The sequence below is a fragment of the Lepus europaeus genome, chromosome 17 (genome assembly GCF_033115175.1).
Source record: "Lepus europaeus isolate LE1 chromosome 17, mLepTim1.pri, whole genome shotgun sequence".
Classification (NCBI taxonomy): Eukaryota; Metazoa; Chordata; class Mammalia; order Lagomorpha; family Leporidae; genus Lepus; species Lepus europaeus.
In genome coordinates, this window is record NC_084843.1 from 10,014,412 (window position 1) to 10,040,315 (window position 25,904).

Here is a 25,904-nt window from a genome sequence, read left to right on the forward strand (position 1 = left end):
TGTCTCTGCTGTTGGCTGCTGAGTCCCTTGAACACCTCGACCAACACCTTGCTCTCCGCAGAACTAAGTGTGGGGAGGGAAGTGCGTGCACAGTAACTCGGGGTTGGCTCAGCTGCTGGCCCACGGGGGAGCTGCTTTCCCGCTCCAGGCTTTTAACATAAGAACATGCAACAAGCGCATGACCTTTGGGTGCAGGGGTCCAGGAACTTGATCCCTCGTGTCAGCCTCCCAGGGAAGTCGCTTCCGCTCCCAGAGCTTCGGCTGCCTGAGCTCTCAAGTCAACATCCACCCTCACTGGGTGCTGATGAACTCATAGTACATTACTTCTGCACATTATGCCATGGACCAGGCCAAAAATAAAGGACCTAAAAAAATAGTAGCCACCCCATTCCTTCTTGCTCTGCTCCCCTCACCTCTTGGCTTGGAACTGCCAGGCACTATCTCTCCCTGCCTCTCCTCTCTCTCATACAGCAACTCGGCAGTCAGGAGTCCTGACCCCTTCAGCAAGGCGACACTTTCACAGGGTTTTAAATGCACTTCTAATGAACTTAGAAAGTACTGTCACCCACGACACTGTAATGCCATACAGACCATCAATTCCGGAGCAGAGCCGTAGGCATAGCTACCGTGAAGGCAGGCAGTTGCTCAAATGAAGATCCTTTTCACGTAGCCTGTGGTCAGCAGCCTATAAAATATATTCTAGTCCAAGGTCTCCGAGTTGCGCCATTGTTTTGTTCTCTCTTCTAACCCCCAGGGAAGAGCCCTGTGGGGTGTTATTTTTATTAGCATCTAAAATGATCCACAACGTAGGCATCTGAGTGACTGACTATGGAACAGACCCAAGAGCAAAGCCTACACGCAGCCCCGTTCTACATTCCATTCCCGTGGCACAGCATTTCATTAGGTGGGTCATGGACCAGTCCACATCAAACCGCTCCAAGGGCACGCTCCCCAGGCTCCCTACAGAGCAGCACATAGGGAAATGGCGGCTCCCACCGCTGCCGTCTTTCCGTCGGATGGAACGAGTAAAACGCTGAGACAGACACCACCGTGGGGTTATCAGAATCAACAAGAGCAATAGGAAGCCTGTCCAAGCTGCCTTTTCTGCCCACTCAGGGCTTTGTTCATCCCGAAGGTGGTGAGCGAGACCCAAAACGCAGCTCACTGTAGGAGGGAGTATGGCCTATTGCTATTCTAGAAACTCACACCCCCATCCTGTGTGCAGAAAAGCAGGTCGGGGACAGGTGGGTCTGTACTGGGGGGAGGCAAAACTACTTGGTATTGACTTCATCCCAAGTACAACAACCCGGGGCGGCTCAAAAGGGAAAGACAAGGATCTCGGTGTTGCTGGGATACAAACGCTGCTGGCTCCCTGCTTAGCATCGATGTTGTTCTTTCAACACCCGTGTCCTGCATGGGGATCAGGTGTCAGGCATGACAGTGAGGTCCTGGACATGAGCACGGAGGAAACTGGAGAGCCCCTGCCCTGCAGTGCTGACAGTCCTAAGGGGCAGGGCGGACACCAAGTTACGACCGCTGATTGGCGAGTGGCAGCAGCCAGGCCCACCCTGAAGGAGGAGACTGCAGCCGATCCACGGCTGAGCAGGCATAAACCAGGGCAGGGGAAGACACGAGGCGAGGACGGCACCTGCAGCTTCCCGGGCAATGGAAGAGTGTGCGTAAAGGACCTGGTCAATGTGGGAGGGGTGGGGTCTCGGAGGACACAGGCTGACCAGTCACCTGGCCTGGGCTGGGGAAGACTGCTTTCCACATTCCTTTATGGCACTGTTGTGGCTCGGCCGGGATCGGGGCCCCACTCCGGTCCTGGGCCGCCCGCTCTGTACGCCGCAGCCTCACACGTGCCGCTCGGTGCTGCATCCCTTCCCCAGGTCTGCCGCCGTCCCACGCGGTGGTGTCCAGGACCCCGACCACCCCATCCACGTTCATGTTCCCAGAGCTCGGCAGTCTTTACTCCAGATGTTGAGGGGACTGAGATGAGCTGCAGGACAGCAGCAGGACGCACTTAGAGGCCAGGCGGTGCAGGACCCCGCTCACACGCAGTGTCCAGGACAGGCAACCTACACACAGAGAAGCGATTTGTGGTGGCGGGGCCTGGGGGGTGGGGGACTGGCGAGTGGCTGCTGACGGGTCTCTTTTCGGGGTGATGAAATGTTCTGGAAGCAGACAGTGGAGATGGCTGCACAACTTCATATGCACACTCCACTGAACTGCAGACTTTCACAGGGGAAACCGCAATATTAAAGAATAGATTAATATCCCAATAAAGTTATTCGTAAAAAGGATCAATTCTAATGATAGAAAAGGGGCCAAACTTTGAATGAGGTGGCCAGGAATTGAGTCCTTAACTATCTTCTCACAATGTCAAAGGAGAGGAAAGACCTCACGAGCCTGGCACATCGAGGCCACAGGCAGCCGGAGAGCCTCCTGAAGAGGTGCAGCCAAGTCTCCAGGAGGGGCACAACCCGCACTGTTGCCATGGCAACACACCGCATCACTGAGCTGGCTTGCCTGGGCACCTGGTATGCCTTGGGCTCCGTGACTCCAGATGCTAGGGCAAAAATGAGCTCTGGCAAACTCCACAACTCCATGTCCTCTGCTGTGGTTCTTTTTATTATTTGTGGTGATTCTGCTGTGAGGGAAGCTCCCTCCTGCCTGTGTGACTCTGAGCTTCTCTAAAACGAGCTCTGGAGCACAGAGGGTGTGCAATCTGCCGGATACACTGTAGGCGAGAAGGGCGGTCACCGTGTCTTACCCAACACCGTCATGCCCCGCCTCCACTGGGAAACGTGCCTGACACACAGGCACGGGGCGTAAACAAAGAGAACTAAGAAATGAAGCGTGACTTTAAATTTTTTCCATATGAAATGTTATTTATTTGAGAGGCAGAGAGAGAGAGCACGCGTGCTTCCATCCATTGGTCTACTTCTCAAACGCCCGTAACGGCCAGGGTGGCGCCCCCGGGACACGGGCACTCAATCCAGGTCTCCCAGGAACAGCCTGAGCCATCAGAGCTGGAATCAGAACACAGAGCTGGGTGCTGAGCCCCGGTACTCTGGTGTGGACTGTGGGTGTCCTATGGAATCAGGACACAGAGCTGGGTGCTGAGCCCCGGTACTCTGGTGTGGACTGTGGGTGTCCTACGGAATCAGGACACAGAGCTGGGTGCTGAGCCCCGGTACTCTGGTGTGGACTGTGGGTGTCCTACGGAATCAGGACACAGAGCTGGGTGCTGAGCCCCGGTACTCTGGTGTGGACTGTGGGTGTCCTACGGAATCAGGACACAGAGCTGGGTGCTGAGCCCCGGTACTCTGGTGTGGACTGTGGGTGTCCTATGGAATCAGGACACAGAGCTGGGTGCTGAGCCCCGGTACTCTGGTGTGGACTGTGGGTGTCCTATGGAATCAGGACACAGAGCTGGGTGCTGAGCCCCGGTACTCTGCTGTGGACTGTGGGTGTCCTATGGAATCAGGACACAGAGCTGGGTGCTGAGCCCCGGTACTCTGGTGTGGACTGTGGGTGTCCTATGGAATCAGGACACAGAGCTGGGTGCTGAGCCCCGGTACTCTGCTGTGGACTGTGGGTGTCCTAGTGCTAGCTCTGTAGCTTCTTGATTATTTCCAAAAGTAAACAGTTTATAGACAACAAGGTTAATGAAAAACTGATACTATTCACAAAGGAACACAATTTAGTCAAAATCACTCATTCATTCAGCTTTTACTGAGCACTGTTAGGAGTGGTGTTCTGGGGCTAGTGTTGTGGCACAGCATGGTAAAGCCCCAGCCTGCAGTGCCAGCATCCCATATGGATGCCGGTTCTAGTCCTGGCTGCTCCTCTTCCCAAACAGCTCTCTGCCATGAGCTGGGAAAGCAGTAGAAGATGGCCCAAGTGCTTGGACCCTTGCACCCGCATGGGAGACCAGGAGGAAGCTCCTGGCTCCTGGCTTCGGATCAGCTCAGCTCTGGCTGTTGTGGTCATTTGGGGAGTGGACTAACAGAATGGAAGACCTCCCTCTCTCTGGCTCTACCTCTCTCTGTAACTCTGTCTTTCAAATAAACAAAATAAATCTTAAAGGAGTGGTGTTCTTTCCACAGTCACTCGGAAGTCTTAACCCCTAGTTCCTCAGGTTGCTACCTTCTTTGGAAACAGGGTCTTTGAAGGTGGTGACCTGAGTGGGCCCTCATCCACTGGGACCAGTATCCTTCTACAAAGAGGCAGCATGGACATGGAGGGGAGAGGACAGGGGGAAATCCAGGGAGAGTGGAGGCAGAGGGTGGGCACACACTGCCACAGCCAAGCCACAGCCATGGCTATGAGCGGCTGGGAGCGGTGGGGAGGGGAGGGGCCCTGCGCACCCTGGCTGTCATGAAGCCCCTGGGACTGTGCGATGAAACATTTCTGATTCTGGCGCTTCGCTGTGGCAGCCCTCGGAGCCTCGCAGAAGCACCTGCTCTGCGCCATGACAACAGAAGGGCACAGATCCCCAAAATTCCAGGGCAGGGGTCAGGAGCTGCGCGCACGCATTACAACCAGAGTAGCTGCTACAGAGACCGGGCGGCCACATACAGACAGGGCCACTTACCCCCGACCCTTCCCAAAGTTTGCTGACTCGGTCTAGAGGACGGGGCAGATGACCATCAATGTGTAGCACGTCCGTTTGTTGGAAAGGAGTAGGCTCTCGGGGCTGCTTACAGGACCCATGATGTGAGCAGTCAGAGGGCTTAAGGCCATCCCCAACCTGCGGCAAGCCTGGAGCCACACACTGGGCCCGTGCCCAGTGATGCTGCAAACCACACGTTCCTGCTGCTCCCAGCTGCAAGACTCTGCTGGCCAGAAACCACAGACACACCAGTGTGAGTAGAGGCACAAGCGGGCTTCATGGCAGGCTCTGCGCTTTCTCTGCATTCACTTTCTCTAGAATGGGAACTGTGCGGAGCGTTTGCACTGGAAAACACCCGTGCTCAGTCCCACAGGTGAGCTTTTCTATGAGGCTCGTCACCTGTGACACTCCAAGCTTCCCGCTGAGCTGGAGGCCAGACTCAGGGGACGTCAGCCACACAGAGATTCAGGGTTGACTGACTGAGCCAGGGCCCTGCCTGGGGAAGATCTGCTGAATGTCCCCCCTTCTCCCGTGGTCCAGGCCCGTGTGTTTTCCTCATTTAATGGAAACAACAGATTTGTGGATGTGGAGCAGGTTGGAGAGGCAGAACAGAGAGGCGGGTATCAATGACAGGAAGCAACCGTGACCATGGACGTGGCAAGCTGCTGGGGCGGATGGGCTATTTATTGGGTAGGAAACTGTAATGGAGTAACTGGATGCTCTTCCACACTAGGCACAGCGCTCAAATCAAAATTGAAATGGAGCCATAAAATCTCACGGCATCAATGCTGCTGACTGAGGTCCATTATGAGAGGGCCCTGGGCTCTGCTCAAGCTCCTGGGGCTCTGTGGGAACCCTCATCATGAAGGACGGTCCTTGGCCATGAACACTGAGCGGCTCCACCCACCAAAGGAAAATGAGTAGTTCATCTCCATCAGGCCTCTGTCTCAAACATGCACCCACCCAGCCGCCCAAAGCCTCACTGTCCACTCCTTCTCCAAGCAGGGGGTCTTGCGAGGCTTCCTGGGTTCCTCCCTTAATAACTTGGTATTCAGGGGCCAGGGCTGTGGTGTAATGGGCTAAGCCTCTGCCTGCCAGGCTGCCATCCCATATGGGTGCCGGTTCGTGTCCTGGCTGCTCCACCTCCAATTCTGTTGTTAAGGGTCTGGGAAAGCAGTGGAAGACGGCCCAAGTGCTTGGCCCCTGTACCCACGTGGGAGACCCAGAAGAAGCTCCTGGCTCCTGGTTTCAGATCAGCCCAGCTCTGGCTGCTGTGGCCATTTAGGGAGTGAACCAGTGGATGGAAGACCTTTCTTTCTGTCTCTCCCTCTCTCTGTCTATAACTGCATCTCAAATAAATAAATAAAATCTTTAAAAAAATAACTGAGTGTTCCGTGACTGAATTTTCCCACTCCTGAAACGTGGCTGCTTCTTGACATGTCAGAAGGGAAAGAAAGATGGAGCCAAAACCCGGCCGTAGCTCAGGGTTTCTCAAGCCTGGCAGTGCTGACGTCTGGGGCTACAGACTGGGGTGGGTGAGGAGCTGTCCTGTGCAGTGTGGGAGGCTGAGTACCCCCTGTAGCCTCTAGCCCTCTGTCCACCTGATGCCAGGAACCTCCCTCCCAACGCGTGGCAACCGAAAACACCAAATGTCCCCTGGGAGATACAATCACCCCACCCACCCCAAGTAGAGAGGAAGCAGTGTAGACAATGACTGTCACATAAAGGGGAACTCGGGTACGATGAGCCTGACTCAGAGCCCGTGTACTGGCTGCCGCAAGTTCAGCTCCAGCCGCAGAAGCCTAACTTGACCTGGTTTGGTTCTGCTCCCCGTCTACGACCCCGGACATTGCTGGGCACAAAGTCTTGCTCTGCCTCTCCTATCGGGCACTCTCTATTCTCTGCTGCTCAGAGTTCTTCGTGGGCCCCCAGCAGGGATGGCTGTGAGGTCCGGCTGCCAGCAGGCCTCAGCCCCCACTGCCTCGTGAACCCACCGTCCCTGCAGCCCAGAGCTGCACTTCCATAATCTTCCCATCGGCCAGGGAGACGACAAGGAAGAGGGCAGGTTAGGGCCAGAGAGGGCTTAAGAGAGGTCACTCTCCCATCCCAGGCTCTCGGCCTATGATCGCCACGAGACGGCTCTTACCGATTCCCAAGATAAAGGAGAAACCGGTGCGATTCTGAAACCCTAATCGGCCTCCATAGCCAGAGTGGTTGAATACAAGTGGTAACTGGACACTCACAGCTAACCAACAGACTATGTTCCAAGAACCCGGCTGCCACCAAGTCAGGTGTTTGGGGGATCACAGCGCACGGTTCCCTAGAAGCAGTGCCCCAGGCATCCAGGATCCCAGTCTGCACCTGTGTCGAGAGGTTTCCCGTACGGAGCAGGTGGCGGCACTGGTGGCACGGTGGCGGGCATAGCTGCCTTCCTAGTTCCGAGTCCACGAGGACCCAGGACTTCATGAATCCACGGAACAGCTCCGAAATGTTTGGGGGTCACTGCTCCTGTGCTCCACAGGGGCAAAGCTAACCACAAACGGCCACTGGCCTGTAAGACTCTGTAGGGAGCGCCCTGACCACACTGGCACCCGTGATTCTATGGGAAAACATTCCCAGGTCTAAGGGTGCCCTTGGCCTGCCGACTCAGAGTCCCCCTCTCCCGCCTCCCATGGTGTGGTTTCATGTTATCCAGAGCTTCATCAAGTCAGCCACGAAAACTGACAACGAAGGAGGGCCCAGGCCCAGCCCTGTGGCTCTTTCCTGCCCACCCTCAGGAGTCCCTGGTCACTACCTGACCTGTGAGGCAGCCTCCTGTCTCACCCCTGTCTGAACACCTCTCCCTAACCCTGCACCCTCCAGCTCAATGCTGCTGGTGGCACACGACACCCGGGGCACGACCTCCAAGAGGGCAGAGGGTGGAGCTGAGGGCAGGAAGGAGCGAGAGAAGCCGGAGCAGTGCTGGGAGGAGGCCGCGGCCCCCAGAGAGAACAGGGAGATGGAGCCCTGTTCTGGAGCTGCCCACACGTCTGGCCCTGCCTGCTTCCCACGTGCCACCAGGACAAAACCCTGGAAGTGTGAGAGGATGCCGGCACCTTGGCTCACTTGGCTAATCCTCTGCCTGCGGCGCTGGCACCCTGGGTTCTAGTCCCAGTTGGGGTGCCGGGTAATAGTCCCGGTTGCTCCTCTTCCAGTCCAGCTCTCTGCTGTGGCCCGGGAGGGCAGTGGAGGATGGCCCAAGTCCTTGGGCCCTGTACCCGCAAGGGAGAGCAGGAGGAAGCTCCTGGCTTCGGATTGGCACACAGCACCAGCCGTGGCAGCCATTAGGGGGGTGAACCAATGGAAGGAAGACCTTTCTCTCTGTCTCTCTCTCTAATTCTGCCTTTCAAAAAAAAAAAAAAAAAGAGTGAGAGGAAAGGAGTCCCGCAGGCAGCTGGCTGCAGAGACAGGAAGGAGTGCAGATGGGCACAGTGGCTGGTGCTGTCCTTTGACAACAGCACAAGGGGAAGCGGCTGGGTCGCAGCCTGCTGGTGAAAAGCGCCACACAGAAGCTAGGTGTCAACTCCCTGAATTTGCTTCGTTTGCTCAAAGTCAACCTGCAAGATAGAAGGCTTTGCCAGTGCTTCTCAGACTTCATCAGAAAGGACAGGTAGGTCCGCCTGTCAATCAGGAAGGTTTCTGACACCCCTCCCAGCCCCCGCCCCCCCATTGCCCACCCTCAGGTACAACTCCTAGCTTGGGGCAACCTGGTCAGGGTGATCTGAGGACTGCTCTAGGCTGCAGTTCCAGCTTGCTGGGACAGGTGGCGCTGTCTTGCTGGCAGACTGTAAGCTGCAGTTCATCTGCAGGGGCCAGGGTCAGTTCTGTCCCAGGAACAAGCCCCTCCCTTGTTTTGTGCTGTTTTTTTTGTTTTGTTTTGTTTTGTTTTGTTTTGACAGGCAGAGTGGATAGTGAGAGAGAGAGACAGAGAGGAAGGTCTTCCTTTTTTGCCGTTGGTTCACCCTCCAATGGCCGCTGCAGCTGGCGCATCGCGCTGATCCGAAGCCAGGAGCCAGGTGTTTCTCCTGGTCTCCCATGCGGGTGCAGGGCCCAAGGACTTGGGCCATCCTCCACTGCCTTCCCGGGCCATAGCAGAGAGCTGGCCTGGAAGAGGGGCAACCGGGATAGAATCCGGTGCCCCAACCGGGACTAGAACCCGGTGTGCCGGTGCCGCAGGCGGAGGATTAGCCTGTTAAGCCACGGCGCCGGCCGTTTTGTGCTGTTTTGATTTGGACGAACGTCCCAAGGGTGAGGAACATTGCTGAATTCCATGCCTGGGCTGAGCACACCCATTGGGAGAGCATCCATGATGAGAAATTTGTTCTTGTAGGCTGGGTTTGATATGGGGAAGGAGCCAAAAAACACTTGGCACCAAGACCCAGGACGAGGCAAGCAATCCAGCAGGGAAATCACATTTGGGGCCGAGGCCAAGGGTGAGTCAGGAGGGCCTGATGTCCTTGAACATGAAGGAAGGGGAGCAGAGGAGCTCCCACTTTCCCCAGCAAGGGCAGCATGGAGGCCAGAGCTCACCGGGCTTCCAAAGTGCACCGACTTCGCCGTCTACGCCTACTTGAGTTTCTGCTCACGGACACTTGGTCCTCCCCAGTGTGGAACATTTCGACCCCAGTCCCTGGAGCCTGGGCGGGGACTCACCTTGCCAGTGATGCTTGTAGTCGCACATGCGGGACAGGGCGATCATCATGGCGCAGTACAAGGGCAGGATGGCCGCACAGAGCCGCCAGCTCTTCCCCCGCCCACTCTCCGTGAAGCAGTGCAGTTTGCCGGCCAAGTAGAACGTCGTGAAGCCGAGGCCCGAGAAGGCAACTGCCAAAGAGAAACGGCACGAGTTACGGCAGCAGGCGGTAAGTGGCGGATTCAGGGCGTGCTGGGCACGCTGTCCGCCATCCTGCACACCCCCAAGGCAAGGCCATGTGACAGCAGGCACCGTCTAGGCCATCTGTGCTACCGCAGGAACCATGCTGGCGGAAGCTCTTGGTCGTGAGAGTGACCTTCCAGGCTTGCCCACGAGCAAAGTCATCCATTCAGTCCTGACTAATGGATACACCCTGTGCAGGCAGGTGCTGTGCTAGGCGTGGGGAATACAAACGATGCGTTTGATGTTATGCCAAGGGATTGCAGTCTGATTGAAGGATACGGCCATGCTAATAGTTTTTATATACAGTGTTACGTTCTAGAAGAACAGAAGATTGTGAGAGCTGCTTAGACTAGGAGGGTGAGCCCAGATTGCTGGCCTGGGAGACGGTATACAATGGTGGTTTCTCTAAGAGCGAACCAGGAAATGTTCTGGGTCAGTGGGTTTGATGGAGAAGCCAGTGATGCCAAATGCCTTGTTTTCTGTTAGAAATAACGGTGATGGCTTTCCAGAAACACCAGGACAGCTCAGGCTGTGCTAAATACACTGTCAAAGTGTGGGGCTGAGTGTAGCATACAAGAAGCCCTGAGCTTCACACCCAAACAGGCTTAAAACACATTAGGAACTCAGTGGGGTTTAAGGTGGGGCTCTGTGGGCTCAGAGCCATGGCCTGCCAGGCTACACATGGAGCTACCTGCAGTGTCTGGGCAGGCAGGTCCCGTTGCCAGGCATTCTGTGTGCAGTGGCCTGAGGCGGGCTCTGGTCTGTGTGCACATGTGTGTGCACCTGCACATGCATGCCTCTGAACTCCCCAGGTGATCCTAACAGTGGTCACATGTGATCTCTGTTGAAGGCAGGTGCTACAGTTCCTCACCTTCTCTGACACCTGCCCCACCAAAATTTCACTTTTTTTTTTAACTTTTATTTAGTAAATATAAATTTCAAAAATACAGTTTATGGGTTACAATGGCTTTTTACCCCCCATAACTTCCCTCCCACTCGCACCCCTCCCATCTCCCACTCCCTCTCCCATTCCATTCACATCAAGATTCATTTTCAATTATCTTTATATACAGAAGATCGATTTAGTATATATTAAGATTTCATCAGTTTGCACCCACACAGAACATAAAGTGTAAAATACTGTTTAAGTACTAGTTATAGCATTAATTCACATTGAACAACACATTAAGGACAGAGATCCTACAAGAGGAGTAAGTACACAGTGACTCCTGTTGTTGACTTAACAATTTGACACTCTTGTTTATGGCATCAGTAATCTCCCTAGGTTCTAGTCATGAGTTGCCAAGGCTATGGAAGCCTTTAAAGTTCACTGACTTTGATCTTATTCCGATAGGGTCATAGTCAAAGTGGAAGTTCTCTCCTCCCTTCAGAGAAAGGTACCTCCTCCTTTGATGGCCTCTTCTTTCTACTGGGATCTCACTCCCAGAGATCTTTCATTTAGGTTTTTTTTTTTTTTTTTTTTGCCAGAGTGTCTTGGCTTTCCATGCCTAAAATCCTCTCATGGGCTCTTCAGCCAGATCCGAATGTCTTAAGGGCTGATTCTGAAGCCAGAGTGCTATTTAGGACAACTGCCATTCTATGAGTCTGCTGTGTATCCCACTTCCCATGTTGGATCATTCTCTCCCTTTTTTATTCTATCAGAAGACACTCCAGGGGGTGACCCACAGCATGACTTATTAAACGGGTAATACAAACACTCCAATGTCAGTACGCTGACAACTCTAACAGGTGCCCGGCCTCCCGTGGGAGGGGGTTACAAAGGCAGGCCCCAGGCCCACCCCAGACCTACGGGGACAGAACCTGCATTTCATGCCATCCGCAAGTCACCTGTGCACTTAGCAGTCAGAGAAGCCCTGACCCCAAACACATTGTGTCATCTTGGCAAGAGATCTCCGAAAGTCACCTTTAAGAAAATATCAAACGGGGGGAAACTGTAGGTGACACTCTGCTCAAAAGTTACTCATAACTATAGGAAAACTTCAGAGTGGTCAGCACGAGGCACAGACCAGCAAAATGTTGTGTTCACACTCAACAGACTACGAGGCAACCACGCACAGTGTGATCATGTTGTGTTAAGACCAACACTTAGGAGACGCTGTTCACCGAAAAGTTCAGGGCCCTAACTCGCAGATTCTAGTCAGTCAGAGCTGGTGTTCATAGTAAAGAATAACCTGCCGCTTTTCCAGATATCTTCCTAAAAGGGACCTCAGTCACGAACACAGGACTGTACGTACCAAAGGGTAACTTACCCAGAACCCAAATAAACAAGGAAAAGAAACTATAAAGTCGGATATAACCCGGGAATAAAGAGAAAGCAAAAGTAAGGAAATGCACACGTGAGCGGCTTGTGCACTGAAACTGTCTGGATAATGATCAGTCCTCAAATGGCAGCCAGTGCCGACGTGTAGCCAGGACTCCGCACAGAGGACGGGTATGTGAGATGTGTTGTCCAGCCCTGTTCTCGAAGGCCTGCTAAGGTAGAAGGGCAGTAAGGGATTTACACGGCCTTCCAAAGTGGCCCCATTTGGCCATCATCCTAGCAAATGCAACAGGTTCTTAATTCCCACCCTCATCCACTTTGCTCTGTCTTTGTTCTCGGAGCGGGAGAGACAGGTCAGACAGCTGCCGCTTCCCGGTGTAGGTCCCATTCCAAGTTCTTACAGAAGGAACAAAGGACTTCGTTCCAACAGCGAGTCAATGCACCGCATCACACTAAATGTGGGCAGCAGGCAGAACTGCCCTGGGGCTTTGCGGGGCTGTGGGTAAAGGTCTCCAAGACCCAAATCAGAAGAGAAGCAGCCGCAGGTTGTCAGATCGGCATCTCTCATGAAAAGAAAAAACAAGGGGCTGGTGCTGTGGTGTAGCAGGTAAAGCCGTCACCTGCAGTGCCAGCATCCCATATGGGCTCCAGTTTGAGTCCAGGCTGCTCTACTTCTGATCCAGCTCTCTACTATGGCCTGGGAAAACACTGGAAGATGGCCCAAGTGCTTTGGCCCCTGCACCCACGTGGGAGACCTGGAAGAAGCTCCTGGCTCCTGGCTTCAGATCAGTGCAGCTCCAGCTGTTGCGGCCAATTGGGGAGTGAACCAGCGGATGGAAGACCCCCCCCACTCCTTCTCTGCCTCTCCTTCTTTCTCTATGTAACTCTGACTTTCAAATAAATAAACAAATCTTTAAAAAAAAAGAAAAAACAAACAAGAAGTAAATGGACAGAGAGCGGGTGGTGAGCAGGGATTCGCGTGTGTCCCCACCAAAAACAACTTGGGGACTTCAAGACAAATGAGTCCTCGGCTCGAGTCCCTCGGAGCACCCTCAGGGGATGGGGAAGGGAGGAGGCTGCCCAGCCCTCCATGGTCATGACCCTGGGAGCTCCTCAGCCTCTACCTGACCTCTCCTGCCCAGGAACTCTAAATTGGCCACACAGGCTTTGGCTCAATCATGGAGAGCAGGTACAACGCATTCTCTCCCGCATAGTGAGAACCGGCCTCCTCTTCCTCAGCCCTGCAAAACGTTGATGCCTCTGCTTCTTTGGAAAGGAGGAGGGACCCATGGGCATTTTTAAAAGATGCATTTTATCTATTTGAAAGGTAGACAGCACGCACACACGGAGGGAGGGAGGGAGGGAGGGAAGAGGGGAAGAGGGGGAGAGAGAGAGAGAGAGGGAGACAGGGAGACAGGGAGAGAATGAGAATTTCCCACCCACGGGTTCATTCCTCAAATGGTCGCAATGGCAAGGGCTGGGCCAGGCCAAAGCCAGGAGCCTCTTCAGGGTCTCCCATGTGGAAGCAGGGGCCCAAGGACTTGGGCCATCTTCTGCTGCTTTCCCAGGCCATAGCAGGGAGCTGGATTGGAACTGAACAGTTGGGACATGAACCAGTGCCTACATGGGATGCAGGCACTGCGGGTGGTGGCTTAACTGGCTATGCCACAGCGCTGATCCCCTCACAGGCATTTTTCAAGGTTGAGTGCAAGGGCCCAGAACCCACAAGTATCCAGGAGCAGCCATCTCTTTCACACACGTGGCTGGGCCTCAGACAACATGGTGAAGGCATCACGTGTGCCCTTCCTTTTCTAGGAGACATAAGGAGGCTTCGGTTTCATGCTTGTCACTGTCTCGTTGACGTTTACGCAGTTACTGAGCCAACATAAAGTCCTCTGACACAGGACTTCTGCACTGACTCCCTCTGGCCCAGGAGGCACATCTGAGTCACAGAAACACTGGCTTCTTTGCTTCCAGCTTTTCCAATAACTGCCTGAACTAGAACTTGACTCTGAGTAGGTATGAGTCCACGCTGTCCCTGTCACCTCTTCCTAAGGGACTAGGGGCTCACAATGCAGCCTCCCACGAGCCACCCGATTGCAAGATCCTAGGACTCACAACTATCAAGGTGCAAACTCAGATTCAACTGGGAGAAAAAGATGCAGGAAGGCTGTTAAAGACACCCCAGGGCTGTAAATCCTCTTACCCAAGGGACTCTGGCACCCCCTAGCAGAGTGCCTGGGTGCTACGTCTGATCCCAGCTCCCTGGAAGTGTGCACAAGATAGCAGGTGATGGCTCAAGTCCTTGGGTCCCTGCTGCCCACATGGGAGACCTGGATTGAGTTCTGGGCTCCTGACTTGGGGCTGGCATACCCCCCGCTGATGTAAGTATTCAAGGAGTGAGACAGCAGATGAAGATCTCCTCTGTCTCTGTGCTTTTCAAATAAATAAAAATGTAAAGCCTTTGATCTCAGGGCAGAGTGACTGAGATGACATTCATTTTATGGGAGTGTCAATCCCTTCCCTGAAACACGGGTCTAGATTCCAGCTTGATAAGAACCCAGACTGCAAAATGAGCACTCAAAGACGCCAGACAGGGCACTGTGCATTTTGCAAGAAGGGAAACAAGATCACACACACACACACACACACACACACCCCTTTGCAACTGACAAGAGGCAGGCACAGTGATCGGTGGGGAAGAACATGTGTCCCATGTTTTCAGAGCTCATAACAGGATCTCCTGGCTTCCAACAGCTGGTTGTAAATACTTATATACTGACATGCCTTTGAAGCAAAGATGATCTCAACTGGAAGAAGACGAACGATGGTGATGGTTTCCCACCCTGTTTCTTGAGTACAGAGGGTTTGGGGGCAGTGAAACTACTCTTCAAGTGTCTGTCAGATGCTCTACCGGTGGACACGTGTCACTATACACGTTCAAGGCTCACAGAACACACAACACCAACCGTGAACCCTAATGCAAACTGGAGTTAGCGTGCTGCGCCAATTTAAGTTTTTAAGTTAAGATGCTAACAAATGCACGGTTCTGATGCAGGCTTTGGATGCTGGAGAGAATGTGCATGAAGCCGGGGATGGCAGATGGGAGATTTCTGTTCCTTCCCTCAATTTTGCTATGAATCTGAAACTTTGTCACAAAAGAAAAAAATAAATTTTTTAAAAAGAGTGTGACTTCCACTTTTCCCCAGGAGGCTTTTAAACCAAACGGAAAATCTTTGGGCTCTAATGATAGCAAGAAACAAGAATTTGGCACCAGAAAGAGAGGAACCTCTAAAAACTGAGATAAGAATCAGGAGGACAGACCCCACTTTTAATGCTGTTATTTTTCACTTTTTCTAATTGCCATAAATTTCCCCAGACGAATGGATCATTTCTGTCCCTGAAGATAGAATGGTTTTTGGAGGAGGCAATTTTTACCAATTTTGATTTTATCATGTGCGAGGAGATAGGATTTTCTTCTCCGAGAGAGAGAAGAGCAACAAAGAACTGAACAAATATCAGCACTGAAGGGTGTTACGGGCGGATGCAAGTGCAGCTCCAAGACCATCCAAAGCCAAGACAGGAAACGAGCCTGCTTGGTCAGTGCCTGCCCGCCCCCTCCAAGTAGGAGTGCGGTGTTGGGAGCTGGCAGTCGCTGGAATACAGGATCCTGGGCAAGTTACTTTCAGTCTTTGGGCTTTAGTTTTTTCTGTCTAATGAGAGTCACAGAGGCCACCCAGTCACACCCAAGGGGCTGGGCAGAGACAGAACACCACGTTGGATACTGAAGTCAAATGGCTTGCAAGGGCAAACCTTGCTGATCCATCTTCCATCATTCCAGTGTTTCCAGGCACTCAGATGCAACAAATACTCAGTGGCTCACTTGTGATGATAAATGACAACTAACACCTGGCTTCACTGTCGGGAGACGATCTGGAGCAGTGAGGAGCAGGACAAACTGTAGAGAACTCTTTTATCTAAAGATGCGACCCTGCCTCCACTCCAGCTAGGATCTGCCACGTGGAAATGCAGACTTCGCGTTCCCTTCCGTTTGATCGCCTGTTGCTATATGTGGGACACACCTCTGTTTCAAAATGTTAAAAAATTAATAAAAAAAATTAATACAGTACAGAGTAAACACAGCTCATGAGGGTTGATTCACCTGGGCTGGGTCTGCAGGCTGCCAATCACAGAGCTCACTCAAGCCCCACCTTCCAGCACCAACAGTCGACTGCTCAGATAGACTTCTTATAATTCCAGTGTCAGCCTGTCACCACTCTCTACACAAGAGATCGCATGATAAGTCTGGGGGGGTGGGTGGGTTTTACTTAACATGATAGCAGGAACACGTTAAGTTACACAGGTGATTGGCAGACTAAGTGATCCGCCCAACAGCAGGGAGCACTGTGTGTTGGCGAGGAGCCAGAGCTTCGAGACACACGTGGTGCTCATCTCTGCCACTGAGTGTGGTGTGGATGGCCTTCCTGGGGCCTGAGTTTTGCCTTCTGTACAGTACACTTGGTAGCCCTGGACTCTGAAGGGTAACGTGAGGATCAGTCAATGAGAAACTGTAAAGTGCCCAGCCCAGTGTGTGGCACAGTGCCCGCCCCCTAACACTGCCACTGCAGCAGCCACTGGGCCATGGTCTTGACCCTCAAAGCTCCAGCTTGAGAGAGAAGCCTTCGGAGGGGTCTACTTCTGCAGTGTGCAGCTCCCAGGGCTGTCAGCGGATCTCAGCTGTTAAAATTCACCAACCTGAAGACTCAAGGAGATGACTTAGCGGAAGTTCCTGTCCCACCCCGCTCTGCAGGAAGTCTGAGGCTCTCAGGACCGTGAGGAGGCCATTCCAGTGCTATGTGGCCCATCATCTAGGCTGTCTTCTGGACTCCCTAAAAGCAAGTCCATGGTGTTGGGATCTACTGTAACGTACCTCTGGTTCCAAATCCTGTAACCCGACTAGTTCCTAAATATGTAGCTTCAATTTCCTAGTTTCTCAACTCACGGTTTCAGCTTAGCTAAGTTTCTCATTCTGTTTCTTTTTCATGACAAAGTATATTCATTACTATAATATGCTAGGTCATTAGGAGGTTTTATTTTCAAAAAAAGAACATAGGGTTGCTATAACTCTTAGAGAGAACATGAGTCCATAGTATACCTAAATCATTCAACACAGATTAAGGAGACAAAGCTATGAATGTCTCATGAAAATATCACCAGATGAGCACTGACATCCAATTTAGCTACTCAGCCAGCCAGCATACACTTCAATGGAAGACAATAATGAAAATTAAAAAATAATACTAAACTTAGTATCCACAATGGTTTTTTTTAAAAAAAATTCCACCTTCTTTCCAGCCTATTCACAATGAACTTGTTTTGCTCTGGTACAGGAGATAAAAAGTCTGTCTTTGCTGGGAGGAAGAGAATTCTGAACTCCCCTGAATCTGAATCTCATACCAGTGGTGTCTAACCTCTCCTTGAAGGACAATGGCTCACTGCAGTGAGTGCAGCTCACTGGGGACTCTATCAGGCCCCACCCTCCGGACACGCACAGTTCCGCCCGCCCTTTGTCTGTCTGCTTCTGTCTGTCTCACACACACTCTCCCCGGGGGTCTTCCTGCAGGGGTGATCCAGGAACCCTCTCAGGGCACTCAGAACAGGGGTCCCTCTGTTCTCCAGAGACTGACGGCTACTTCTCAACTTCCCGGGACAGGCTCCAGGGACAAGGCAAGCTGCTCTGAGTTCTCAGGTGCGGTAAAGTCACAAAAGGGGGAGCAACATGCAATCCCAAGGGTCTGAGGAACGCAGGCTGCGGCACCCTCAGGAGGCCCCAGGCGCACCACCAGGTGGTCGGGTGTGGGGGCCTCCCCTCTGCACAAAGGCCTCACTAGCTCACCCTCCTTCACCCCCAGAACAACAGGACGATAGCATTTCATGCACGAGAAGTGGAGGCCTGGAGAGTTTGAGCTGTTGGCCTATATTTCATACAGCTCATCAGAAACTGCCAATTCTTTGCAAAGAGAGCACAACACACAGATGTTCCTGGCATTACTGCAGTTCCAGCCTTGCATGTGTCCATCAGGGCGACCACTGAAGTCCCAGGACCCAGTGCACTGCCTGACAACAGAGCGGCCCAATGCGTGGTGCCCAAATGGACACATACATGGGAAGAACCGCCTACCCCCTTCCTCAAACACAGTCGACCCTATTAAGTACCAGGGCAACAGGCCAAGGTCCTTAAGGATGGAAACACACATAAAACGAAGATTGTGCCCTTCACTGCCTGTTGCTAGGCAGGGTGAGACGTGAGCCAGCTGAGCTGGGTTCACTTCCAGCTTGTGATGGAGATGGCTGTACTGCTTTATTGGAGAATGAGCAATGGGGGTGGGGGTGGGGGGAGGGCACTCTGATGCTGGTAATTAGCCTGCAGGCAAATGTCGGAGCCAGGAAATGCAAACAGAAAAGTGTACCGGCAACTCCTGTGCAACCCCAGTTTGTATCTTCAAAGAGGACTTTGTTGGGGCCCGCACTGTGGTAAAGCTGCTGCCTGCAGTGCTGGCATCCCACACGGGCACCAGTTCGAGTCCCGGCTGCTCCACTTCTGATGCAGCTCCCTGCTGGTGCGCCCGGGAGGGCAGCAGAGGATGGTTCAAGTCCTTGGGCCCCTGCACCCATGTGGGAGACCCGAAGGAAGCTCCTGGCTCCTGATCAGCCCAGCTCCAGCTGTTGTGGCCATTTGGGGAGTGAATCAAATGGAAGATCTCTCTCTGCCTCTCAGCTTTCCAAACAAATAAGTAAATCTTTTTAAAACAGGAGGATTTTTGTTCTTCTTCTATACACTGACCAGGCACAGTGTACAGGAAGTGCAGAAGAAACGAGGCCGAGGGAAGAAAGGCAGCCGGGAGGAGGCGGCCATTTGTCCAACTGCTGGAGGCCCTGATCCCGGGAATGGGGAAGCAGGGTGGAGGAGGATTAAGAGTTTCATATGACAGAAGCCACCTTGGCTCCCCTCGCCCACCCCACGCCGCTGATGAGGGGTCACGAATGCTCCCGCTCGCCCGGAGGGAGCCGAGCGCAGTCCCAGAGATAGGATGTAGTTTTGCATATCAGAGCGCCCTCGTCCACAGAAGGTCTAAATCCCCGGGACCAGCTCTCCTTGTTCAGCCTCGCTGACGGCCCGCAATGATCTAAAACATAAATACAAGAATAAGCCTGCAAAAGGCAGAAATTACCTTCTTCCGTAATGCCATTAGCAGAGCTGATAAGCGGATGGGCAGTCGTCAAAAGATAATGTTTTAATGAAAAATGATTTTTGTGTTACCTCCGAGGGCCTTGGCAGAGCACAAATTTGATGGCAAGATTGGAATAATAATGTGCAACTTTGAGAAATAACCAAAAAGGCAGCAGCCACAGGTCTGCTCAGTGAGCTCACCTGAGTGCCTTGATGGTGGGTGCAAGCGCCCCTGAGGTTGCCAACAGCGACAGTCCACAGCGGCTGCTGGCCACGTGGCCCTGTGAGATCTTCTCTTATGTGTTGCCCAAGAGGAACGGGGGAAAGTGACAGTCTTGAGCCAGGCGAGACCACCATTTTGGTTCCTGGAGAGAACCACAGCCCATCCCAGTCCAAGAAGCTCTGAGCGACAGTGTAGCTGAAGAGGTGGGGCATCCCGAGCTCGCCCCACATTCTGCTTCTTCCGACAGGGCATTTCCCTTGGCCAGAGACCAGCCACGCACATCTCACCCACCCCTAAGGAAACTGCTATTCAACAGGACAAGCAGCTTCCTAATCCGATGCATACAAAATCTGTCTCCTCCGCTCTTTCACCATCCGACTCCAGAAAGATTTATTTTAGGTTCACAGGAGAAGTGCAGCTTTGTAGAGTGAAGAGGGCCATTTTCGACTTGAGAATGCAAGTGTGCTGTATTTTCACCCCCTGTGACCTCCACAGACAATGCTGGCCCACCAAGGGCTCTATCAAGAGCTTAAGTGCAGAACCTCCCTCAAGACAGTGTTTATGTCTTGCCCCAAGCAGTGAACTGAAATCCACCTGCTGGGTTTTTAGAAATCTTTCAATCCAAGACAGCACTGACACAAAAAGCAGGACCCTGCCGGGTGTCCGCAGGTGAGGCACAGAGTGGTTTCCCACCACCGGCCGCGTCCATGTGCTGAACGGGAATGACAGCACCTGCCTCAGCAAACTCGCAAAAAGACTTGGATTTGTCTGGAAACCTGTAAACAGAAATTCAACACACACACGGATTAGTGAGGCTGAGGGAACAGCTGTCGGAAGCTGGTCTCAAACCCAGACCTGCCTACTCCCAAGATTCAGTCCAGTGCCCCTTCTCCAATACAAAAATACCTATTCTTCCATCTCTGGTGGTGTGGCAGTACATGTATCTTCTTAGGAATAATCACCTGTGGGATGAATTATAAAATCAAGTAACTGTTCAAACATATCCCTGTGTCGACAGAGAGAAGAAATAACAAAACCAACGTGAAAGGAGAGAGAGAACTCTGGGTGCAAAGACAGCGACGTCAGGTGGATCCTGAGTGTGCTCCACAGAGATCCCGGGGCCAGCAGATTCCACTTGGACATCTCCGTGGGGCCCAGGGGCAGGAGACAAAGAAGTCTCAGGGCAGTCCAAGGTGGACGGCATACTAGAAGACCCTGGAGAAAATCTCAGGTCCCCGAGACTACACGACACTCACATGCCGAAGAGGAAGTGAGGAAAGAAGCAAACAGCAAGGAAACTTGGGGAGTGAATCAGCAGATGGATGACCTCTCTCTCTCTTTAGTTCTTTAAAGTAAATAAATCTTTTAAAAGTGGACAAAATTACAAGTACCACAGAACCATAATATCTACCCATAATAGTGAAAAATGTTCATCTATATCTTTGTAATTGATAAAGTAAGAATAAATAGGAAAATTAGGTAGGATATGTAAGATATAAACAGAAAGCTTGGTCTAAAGAGCATATAATAACTTTTCATCAAATAATTTTATTTTATTTTCTTAAAGATTTATTTATTTATTTGAAAGGCACAGTTACAGAGAGGCAGAGAGAGACAGAGAGAGAGAGGGGAAGATATTCCATTCGCTGGTTCACTCCCCAGATGGCTGAAATAGCCAGAGCTGGGCTGATCTGAAGCCAGGAGCCAGGAGCTTCTTCCGGGTCTCCCACGTGGGTTCAGGAGCCCAAGGACTTGGGCCATCCTCTGCTGCTTTCCCAGGCCACAGCAGAGAGCTGGATCAGAAGACGAGCAGTCAAGACTCAAACTGGTGCCCATATGAGATGCTGGCACTGCAGGCGTAGGTTCTACGCTCTATGCCACAGCACCGGCCCCTCATCCAACAATGCTAAAATTCACATTATCTTTAAGCCATATAGGATATTTATGAAAACTGACCATCCTCAAAGCCAGTCTCAAGATCAAAAAGACAGTTCTTTTTATAGATCATCCGACTACAACGAAACTGTAAGTCATATAAAAAATACAACAAGAATGTTTGGGAATTTAAAAAAATCTCAAATAACAGGGCTGGCGCTCTGCTGCAGCGGGTTAACACCCTGGCCTGCAGTGCTGGCATCCTATATGGGTGCTGGTTCTAGTCCTGGCGCTCCTCTTCTGATCCAGCTATCTGCTATGGCCTGGGAAAACAGTAGAAGATGGCCCAAGTCCTTGGGCCCCTGCACCTGTGTGGGAGATCTGGAGGAAGCTCCTGGCTCCTGGCTTCAGATCAGCTCAGCTCCAGCCATTGCGGTCATTTGGGGAGTGAGCCATCGGATGGAAGACCTCTCTCTCTCTCTCTCTGCCTCTCCTCTCTCTGTGTAACTCTTTCAAATAAATAAATAAATATTTAAAAAAAAACTCAAATAACTTATGGGTCATAGAAGAAAATAATATGAATTATAAAATGTACAGAAAGAAGTATAATGGAAACAATATTATTAAAGCTTATGAAATGTACTAAAGCAATATTTAGAAGAAAATGTATAGCCTAAATTGCTTATGTTGGAAAAAAGAGGAAAGGTTAACATTATTAAGATGCAATTAAGTTAGCTTAATAGGTTAGAAAAAGAATAAATTTAAAATTGGGGAAGAAAATAATAAAGGTAACAAATAATGAATAATGGAAGTAAAACAAACATATAGGAAAAGGCTGAAGGTCAATATTAACTCCTTGAAAGCAGATAAATCTATGGCAAGATTAAATGGAAAAAAAACTTGGAGAGACAGGACACGCGTACAAGCAATATAAAAATAAATTTTGGAGATATTAAATAAAAATTAAATGGTTACTATAAAATGCTTTATGTCAATACATTTGAAAGTTAATAGGAAATGACTGAGTCCTAAAAATAAATAGAGATTATTAAAATACCTCAAGAACATATTTTAAAACTCCGGAGCTTTATAACTTTAAGTAAATTGATCCAGTATTTTAAAATCTAGAACTGAATGTTTTATGGGCATATCTGCCAGACAGCCAAAAGGAAATAAGCCATCTTACACAGACTCTTTACAGAGAATTAAAAATGAGGGAACATTCATTTTATGAAACTTGTTAACTGGGCTGTTCAAATTTTCCTTATTTGCCCATTTCTATTTGACTTATCCATTTCTGTGGATTATGAAGGCCCTGTTTGTGCTTCTGTCTTGTGTTAGTAACAGTGATTCCAGAACCAGCTAAGTGCTACATAAACAACAAGAATTACCAAGGACTACCACTCGAGATACTCACAAAGTCTTACGTAGAACATGGTCAACCCAATCTAACACTGAGTAAAAAGGGGGAATACTGCTTTTTTAAAAACATTTTTAATGAAGATACATTTTTTATTTAATTGAAAGACAGAGTTACAGATGGGGGAGGAGAGACAGATAAAGAGAAATCTATCCGATGGTTCATTCCCGAAATGGCCACAACAGCCAGGGCTGAGCCAGGGCTGAGCCAGGCCAAAGCCAGGAGCCTGGAGCTTCTTCCAGGTCTCCCACACGGGTGCATCTTCTGCTGCTTTTCCCAGGTCACTAGCAGGGAGCTGGAGTAGCCAGGTCTTGAACCAGTGCCCATTATGGGATACCAGCGTCACAGGTGGAGGCTTAACCTGCTATGCCACAAGGCCGGCCCCTCAGGGGAATACCTCTTAACCAAAGTGGATTAATACCGGGAACTAACGTGGGCTTGATATTTTTAAAAAATTATTACTATAAATTACCACTTTAACATGTAAAGGGGAAAAGATCATCTTATTGCATGTGGAAAATTAAAAATTCATTCTTGGTAAACCAAAAATGGAAGGAACCTGATACAGAATTGTCTTCTAGTTAATGGAATGTTGAAAGCGCTCCCTTAAAATCAGTAACAACACAGGGATGCCAGCTACCCCTCTTGTAAAATACTGCACAAAAGGTCAAACTTAAAAATTGGAAAGGAAAGAGGCTGGCATTGTGGCATAGCAGGTAAAGCCGCTGTCTGCTTTGAGGGTTCGAGTCCTGGCTGCTCCACTTCCTGGTCCAGCTCCCTTCTGCCTGGGAGAAGCAGTGGAAGATGGCCAAGTGCTTGGGCCCCTGTACCCACGTGGGAGACCCTGGAGAAGCTCCTCACTCCTGGCTTCAGCCTGGCCATCTGGGGAGTGAACCAGCAGAGGGAAGATTCATATTCATTCATTCATTCTCTCTCTCTCTCTCTCTCTCTCATTCTCTCCCTCTCTATTTTTCTCCCTTTCTCTCTGTAACTCTGCCTTACAAATTAAAAAATAAATTTTAAAAACTGGAAAGGAAAAAAATAAAACTCTCACTATTTACAGTTGACACAATTCGCTATGTAGAAAACTCAAGATAATCTATTGATAAGTCATTAGAATTACCAGAGAATTTAGCAAAACTTCTACATAAAAAAAAAAAATCAAAGTACCAAAGTCAATTGCATTTCTGGATACCAGAAAATAATCAGCTGGAGAATGCAATTTTTAAAAGTACAATTTACAATAACAATAAAAATATAATGTGCCAGGAGTTAATCTAACAAATAATATGTAAATCCTTTAGAGACAAATGTAAAACCATTAAAAGACAGTAAGGCCTAAATAGACAAATAAACCAGCCACTGGGCTAGGAAGACACACTTCTCCCCAGACTGAACCACAGGTCCAATAAAATTCCTATCAGAATCTCAGTAAGGGTTTTCACGGAACGTGACCAGCTGGCTCTACAGGGCTGAGAACAGCGAAGACCCTAACACAGGATCGCAAGGCCAGAGAGGTGCTGGACAACGCCCTGCCTCCACGTGCACAAGGTTACACTGCCCAGTCCCTCCACCTCAGGGTGGCCCTGTGACTAGCCCTGCCAACGAAACACAGACCTGACCGTGTCCCCTCGGGAGGGAGCTTTGTGCGCCGACGTGGGACTCTCCGCATGCTCTTCTTCCCACGTGAGAGGAAAAAACCCATGGAAAACAGGATTTTACAATGTTTATTTTGATGCAAAACAAACAAACAAACAAACCTGAAGTCTATGCATAAAGGGGTTTTCTAAAAAGTTCATGAAAATAAATATTATGAAGAAACTACGCACAGATCTCAATTGTTTTCATCAAAAAATACTTATCTTTGAATTCCATTTTCCACAAACTTTTTGAAGTGCCATCGTAGTAACAGAGCCCCCAGCTGCCTGGGTCCCGGGGTGACCACAATTGTACAGACAGCACAAGCAGGAAACAAGCCCTTCCGGTGTTGAAGAGTTGAACTAGGGCAGTCTAATCCACCCCAACATGAGGGTTTGCCCTATTCAAAACCTATCACTAAACTTACCATCTCAAAACACAATACAAAGCTTTTTAAAAAAAAAAAAAAAAGATATACTTATTTTACTTGAAAGGCAGAGTTACAAAGAGAGAGGAAGAGAGAGGGAGAGAGAGACTCTTCCATCCACTGCTTCACTCCCTAAGTGGTCACAAGGGCCAGGGCTAGCCCAGGCCTAAGCCAGGAGCCAGGAGCTTCACATGTGTCTCCTATGTGGGTGGCAGGGGCCCAAGGACTTGGGCCATCTTCTGTTGCTTTTCCCAGGCACTTTAGCAAGGAGCACGATTGGAAGTAAAGCAGCCTGGACTTGAACCGGTGCCATATGGGACGCTGGCACCGCAGGCAGTGGGTTCCCCTGCTGCACACAGCACCGGCTCCCTATGACAAAGCTTTAACGATGGGGAATGAGGCACTGGGACAGATAAGCAAGTGGACTAACGGATGATGACAGAGAGCTGAGGAGGAATCTCACCACTCCATGTACACGTGAGGCACAGCTGTCGTGCCGTGGATCACTGTGGATCAATAAATCGTGTGAGGCAAGATGGGCACCCACACAGAAAGACGAAAATTGTCCTGTTGTTGCTCAATACTCCCAGCAACCAATGCAGGTGGATCACAGGCCTAACAGAGAAAAAGCCAAACTAAAGAGCTAGCAGAAGATAGCAGGGGGCCAGCGCTGTGGTGCAGTGGGTTAAAGCCCCGGCCTGCAGCACCAGCATCCCATATGGGCGCCAGTTCGAGTCCCGGCTGCCCTACTTTCCAATCCGGCTCTCTGCTGTGGCCTGGGAAAGCAGAAGAAGGTGGCCCAAGTGCTTGGGCCCCTGCACCTCTGTGGGAGACCCAGAAGATCCTGGCTCCTGGCTTTGGATCAGCTCAACTCCAGCCATTGCAGCCATTTGCAGGGTGAACCAGTGGATGGAAGACATCTCTCTCTCTCTCTCTCTCCCTCCCTCCCTCTCTATCTCTCTCTCCCTCCCTCTCTCTCTCTCTGTGTTTACCTCTCTCTGTAACTCTGTCAAATAAATAAAATAAATCTTTAAAAAAAGAGCATGGTCCAGTTCCATGGTGTACCATCACACTGACTACTCTCAAGTTAAAATTCATTTGAACTGGCTGGCGCCGTGGCTTAACAGGCTAATCCTCCACCTTGCGGCACCGGCACACCGGATTCTGTCCCGGTTGCCCCTCTTCCAGGCCAGCTCTCTGCTGTGGCCAGGGAGTGCAGCGGAGGATGGCCCAAGTCCTTGGACCCTGCACCCCATGGGAGACCAGGAGAAGCACC

At 50.9% G+C, this 25,904-nt stretch overlaps 1 protein-coding gene across 1 annotated transcript in view; it reads right to left on the minus strand.

The window, feature by feature from the left end:
• Nucleotides 1–25,904, minus strand: part of PLPP4 (phospholipid phosphatase 4) — a 123,371-nt gene that overhangs the window by 2,580 nt on the left and 94,887 nt on the right. The window contains exon 6 of the mRNA XM_062214512.1: nt 9,311–9,481. Within this exon, the coding sequence (XP_062070496.1) occupies nt 9,311–9,481 (171 nt within the window). The remainder of the gene's footprint in view (nt 1–9,310; nt 9,482–25,904) is intronic.